At 50.1% G+C, this 5,747-nt stretch overlaps 1 protein-coding gene across 2 annotated transcripts; it reads left to right on the top strand.

Annotated features, from left to right (window-relative positions):
* Positions 1-1,533: 1,533 nt before the first annotated feature.
* LOC307060095 (homeodomain-interacting protein kinase 1-like) lies at positions 1,534-5,166 on the top strand (the record flags this gene model as incomplete). Of its 2 annotated transcripts, none has more annotated exons than XM_079714464.1 (2): positions 1,534-3,186; positions 3,289-5,166. In XM_079714464.1, the coding sequence occupies 2 exons, from the start codon at positions 1,534-1,536 to the stop codon at positions 5,164-5,166; spliced, it is 3,531 nt and encodes a 1,176-aa protein (XP_079570590.1). The 2 variants fall into 2 exon arrangements, with proteins under 2 accessions (XP_079570590.1, XP_079570591.1); XM_079714465.1 differs by having other exon boundaries at positions 1,534-3,657; positions 3,775-5,166.
* Positions 5,167-5,747: the final 581 nt, after the last annotated feature.

Here is a 5,747-nt window from a genome sequence, read left to right as displayed (position 1 = left end):
GAGGCGGCAGATCTTTGTTAACCCAAGCAGGTGTGATTGAGGTCCTTGAACGTCCCCTCCCCCCATCCCAACAGAGACCCACTTGGAGACCCAAACAGCTGCTGTTCTTTGGTTGCTTGGACCATATGAAATTGCCATTTTCAGAAGACTTGAATATCAGCAACTTCCTATTATTCAATGTGTGTGAAGTTACTTTTCTCACTCATTTGTGAGTTTCCTCCTTCAATGTTCTGGAAGCTGTTCTGCCTGTCAGGGTGAGCCTGGCGGCCACGGTGGAGTTGAGAATATTGCCGTTCGCAGGGGCAGTCCAGACCCTCAATCGACGGCCAGTTGTGTGTGTGTGCCAGGCGTTGTCCCCATTCTATTTCCAACCCTCCCACACTATTGAAAACACCATTTTACAGACTAGCACAAAGGAAAGCGTGGAGATTGTAAGCAACTGCTGTCACAGAGCTCATCAGCGGGGCTAGAGACTTCCCAGTCTTGAAAGCCAGGACTCTGGTCGCTGCAGCAGCGCCCTTTAGTTTAGTTTTGTTTTCTTAATGTATCCCATTATTTTTTAATGAACTTCCTTATGAGTTCCACGCTGGACTATTTCTGTGTATCTAGTAAGGTGAAGCAAAGTGCATCAAAGGATAGGTTGAAAATAATAAAACTTTAAACCAAATATTGTTTCGTCGGGACTGTTTAAAATATGAAGAAAATCAGTTTTGCAGGGACAAGAGTTCGCTCTGAGATTTGATCAAGGTCAGGATGCATTGTTAAAAATGACAGAAGCCAATTCTGGGTAACTTTAGCAAAAAAAAAAAAAAAAAAAAGGGACTGGATACTGGGTGGCTTAGCGAAGTGACAGAAAGGCTGGCTAGCCAGGCTTGGGAGCCCGGAGGAGTGGGACTCAGGACATGCAACAGGACCCCTGATGGGTGTATGGCCACGGCTGCCACCATTAGACTCTGGCTGTGGCTACTGGCATGTTGACATCATTGCTAGGGTGAAGTGGAAACTGCCTCTGCCTCAGTGTGTCTCATGCAGAAGCCCAGGAGTAAGCATCTGATTGGCTGAGCCTGGGCTCAGTTTGGGCACCTCAGCTGACCTCACAATGGGAGGCAGGGCTGCCACTCCCAGAACTCACAAAGGTGGGCTCAGAAGTTGGGCAGTTCCCATCTGTCCTCCCACCCCCCCAAAACCCTAGATACCACTTACACAGATCCTTTTAAAAGAAATTCCTTCAAAAATTCCTTCAAGAGGGGGCCCGGCGGTGGCCCCGGACGGCAGCGAGAGACTGAGGCAGGAGCGCGCGGTGCTGAGGCGGCGGCGGCGGCGGCGAGAGGCCGAGCGGCGGAGCTGGAGGGAGGCTGGGGGCGCTCCCCCCGTGAGACGGGCGTGGGTAGGCTCCGGGGGCCGGGGGCCGGGGCCCTGGCCGGCTCGCGCGGGGGATATGATGACCCAGCGGCAGGGCCCCGGATCTCGTCTCCTCCTCCGCCTTCTCACTGCAGCCCCAGCTGGCGGCTGAGAACCAGACACACCGGCGGTATGGCATCACAGCTGGAGGTGTTTCCCCCCCCATCAGTGTCGTCGAGTGCCTTCTGCAGTGCAAAGAAACGGAAAATAGAGGCTTCTGGTTGGGATGTTTCTGGACAGAGCAGCAACGACAAATACTATACCCACAGCAAAACCCTCCCAGCCACGCAAGGGCAAACCAGCTCTTCTCACCAGGTAGCAAATTTCAACATCCCTGCTTACGACCAGGGCCTCCTCCTCCCAGCTCCTGCAGTGGAGCATATTGTTGTAACAGCTGCTGATAGCTCTGCCAGTGCTGCTACATCAACCTTCCAAAGCAGCCAGACCCTGACTCACAGAAGCAACGTTTCTTTGCTTGAGCCATATCAAAAATGTGGATTGAAAAGAAAAAGTGAGGAATTTGACAGCGACGGTAGCGTGCAAATCATAGAAGAACATCCCCCTCTCGTGCTGCAAAACAGGACTGTGGTGGGTGCTTCTGCCACGACCACCACTGTGACCACGAAGAGTAGCAGTTCCAGTGGAGAAGGGGATTACCAGCTGGTCCAGCATGAGATCCTTTGCTCTATGACAAACAGCTACGAAGTCTTGGAGTTCTTAGGCCGGGGAACATTTGGACAGGTGGCTAAGTGCTGGAAGCGGAGCACCAAGGAAATTGTGGCTATTAAAATCTTGAAGAACCACCCCTCCTATGCCAGGCAAGGACAGATTGAAGTGAGCATCCTTTCCCGCCTAAGCAGTGAAAATGCCGATGAGTATAATTTTGTCCGTTCTTATGAGTGCTTTCAGCATAAGAATCATACCTGCCTTGTGTTCGAGATGCTGGAGCAGAACTTATATGATTTTCTAAAGCAGAACAAGTTTAGCCCACTGCCACTCAAGTACATCAGACCAATGTTGCAGCAGGTGGCCACAGCCCTGATGAAGCTCAAGAGCCTTGGTCTAATTCACACTGACCTTAAGCCTGAAAACATAATGCTGGTCGATCCAGTGCGCCAACCCTACCGAGTGAAGGTCATTGACTTTGGTTCTGCTAGTCACGTTTCCAAAGCTGTGTGCTCAACCTACTTACAGTCACGTTACTACAGAGCCCCTGAAATTATTCTTGGATTACCATTTTGGGAAGCTATTGATATGTGGTCATTGGGCTGTGTGATAGCTGAGCTGTTCCTGGGGTGGCCTCTTTATCCTGGTGCTTCAGAATATGATCAGATTCGTTACATTTCACAAACACAAGGCCTGCCAGCTGAATATCTTCTCAGTGCCGGAACAAAAACAACCAGGTTTTTCAACAGAGATCCTAATTTGGGGTACCCACTGTGGAGGCTTAAGACACCTGAAGAACATGAATTGGAGACTGGGATCAAATCAAAAGAAGCTCGAAAGTACATTTTTAATTGTTTAGATGATATGGCTCAGGTGAACATGTCCACAGACTTAGAGGGAAGAGATATGTTGGCAGAGAAGGCGGATCGAAGAGAATACATTGATCTGCTAAAAAAAATGCTAACAATTGATGCGGATAAGAGAATGACTCCTCTGAAAACTCTTAACCATCAGTTTGTGACAATGACTCACCTTCTGGATTTTCCACATAGCAGTCATGTTAAGTCTTGTTTTCAGAACATGGAGATCTGCAAACGGAGGGTTCACATGTATGATACAGTGAGTCAGATCAAGAGTCCCTTCACCACGCATGTTGCCCCAAATACAAGCACAAATCTAACCGTGAGCTTCAGCAACCAACTTAATACCGTGCACAATCAGGCCAGTGTTCTAGCTTCCAGTTGTACTGCAGCAGCTGCTACTCTTTCTCTGGCTAATTCAGATGTCTCACTGCTAAACTACCAGTCGGCTTTGTACCCATCATCTGCAGCACCAGTTCCTGGAGTTGCCCAGCAGGGTGTTTCCTTGCAGCCTGGAACCACCCATATTTGCACTCAGACAGATCCATTCCAACAAACATTTACAGTATGTCCACCTGCTTTTCAAACTGGACTACAAGCAACAACAAAGCATTCTGGATTCCCTGTGAGGATGGATAATGCTGTGCCCATTGTACCCCAGGCACCAGCTGCTCAGCCACTACAGATACAGTCGGGAGTTCTTCCACAGGGAAGCTGTACACCACTAATGGTAGCAAGTCTCCACCCTCAAGTAGCCACCATCACACCGCAGTATGCGGTGCCCTTTACTCTGAGCTGCGCAGCAAGCCGGCCGGCGCTGGTTGAACAGACTGCCGCTGTACTGCAGGCTTGGCCTGGAGGAACCCAACAAATTCTCCTGCCTTCAACTTGGCAACAGTTGCCTGGGGTAGCTCTACACAACTCAGTCCAGCCCACTGCAGTGATTCCAGAGGCCATGGGCAGTGGCCAGCGGCTCACAGACTGGAGGAATGCCCACTCTCATGGCAACCAGTACAGCACTATTATGCAGCAGCCATCCTTGCTGACTAACCATGTGACATTGGCCACTGCTCAGCCCCTTAATGTTGGCGTTGCCCATGTTGTCAGACAACAAGAATCCAGTTTCCTCCCTTCAAAGAAGAATAAGCAGTCTGCTCCAGTCTCTTCTAAGTCCTCTCTGGATGTTCTGCCTTCTCAAGTCTATTCTCTGGTTGGGAGTAGCCCCCTCCGTACCACATCTTCTTATAATTCCCTAGTCCCTGTACAAGATCAGCATCAGCCAATCATCATTGCAGATACTCCCAGCCCTCCTGTGAGTGTCATCACTATCCGCAGTGACACTGATGAGGAAGAGGACAACAAATATAAGCCCAATAGCTCTGGCCGGAAGGCAAGGTCGAATGTCATCAGTTATGTCACTGTCAATGATTCTCCAGACTCTGATTCTTCCTTGAGCAGCCCATATTCCACTGATACCCTGAGTGCTCTCTGGGGCAATAGTGGACCCCTTCCGGAGGGTCCCGGCAGAGTCGTGGGGGATGGCACTGGCACCCGCACCATCATTGTACCTCCACTGAAAACTCAGCTTGGTGACTGCACTGTAGCAACCCAGGCCTCAGGTCTCCTGAGCAGTAAGACCAAGCCAGTGGCTTCAGTGAGCGGGCAGTCATCTGGATGCTGTATCGCCCCCACAGGATATCGAGCTCAGCGTGGGGGGACCAGCGCAGCACAGCCACTCAACCTTAGCCAGAACCAGCAGTCATCGTCAGCTCCAACCTCGCAGGAGAGAAGCAGCAACCCTGCCCCCCGCAGGCAGCAGGCGTTTGTGACCCCACTCTCCCAAGCCCATTACGCCTTCCAGCATGGCAGCCCACTACATTCGACCGGGCACCCACACCTGGCCCCAGCCCCTGCTCACCTGCCAAGCCAGCCTCACCTGTATACGTATGCTGCCCCCACTTCTGCTGCTGCATTGGGCTCCACCAGCTCCATTGCTCATCTCTTCTCCCCGCAGGGCTCCTCAAGGCATGCTGCAGCATATACCACCCACCCTAGCACTCTGGTGCACCAGGTCCCTGTCAGTGTTGGGCCCAGTCTCCTCACTTCCGCCAGCGTGGCCCCTGCTCAGTACCAACACCAATTTGCCACCCAGTCTTACATTGGGTCTTCCCGAGGCTCAGCCATTTACACTGGATACCCACTGAGCCCTACCAAGATCAGCCAGTATTCTTACTTGTAGTTGCTGAGTGTGAGGGAGGAGGGGTCAGAGTTCTTAAGGGGCTGTGATGAGCTCCTCCCTCACCCTCTCCTGAAACTCCTTAGCCAGCAACTTGCTCTGCAGGGGCACACTGAAGCAGAAGGCTTTTCTCTGGGGAACCTGTCTCAGTGTTGACTGCATTGTTGTAGTCTCCCAAAGTCTGCCCTATTTTTTAATTCTTTATTTTTGTGACGGCATTTTTGGTATTTGGAAGAGTTCAGATGCCCATCGTCTGCAGTTACCAAGGAAGAGAGATCATTCTGAAGTTAACCTTTGAAAAATATTTTCTCTCTCTGACTTGATTTCTATAAATGCTTTTAAAAAACAAGTGAAGTTCCTCTTTATTTAACTTTATTTTATTGTAATTGCTGGTCAGAGGAAAAATGCTGATAGAAGAAGTTGAAATCTGGTAACAAGAAAAGAAAAATCATTACTTTCTGCTTGTTTAAAAACCAAGACTTAATTGCTCATCTTAAGAGCAGCTTGCACAAGTCTGTATTTTACTATCTCGCATTTCTCCTCAAAATTTTACCCTTGCTAATGGGACATTTAAGCTTACAGTG

Source organism: Hyperoodon ampullatus, assembly GCF_949752795.1.
Source record: "Hyperoodon ampullatus genome assembly, chromosome: 1".
Lineage (NCBI taxonomy): Eukaryota > Metazoa > Chordata > Mammalia > Artiodactyla > Ziphiidae > Hyperoodon > Hyperoodon ampullatus.
Note: the sequence above shows the minus strand (reverse complement) of the source record. Positions and strands in the feature narration are given on the sequence as shown.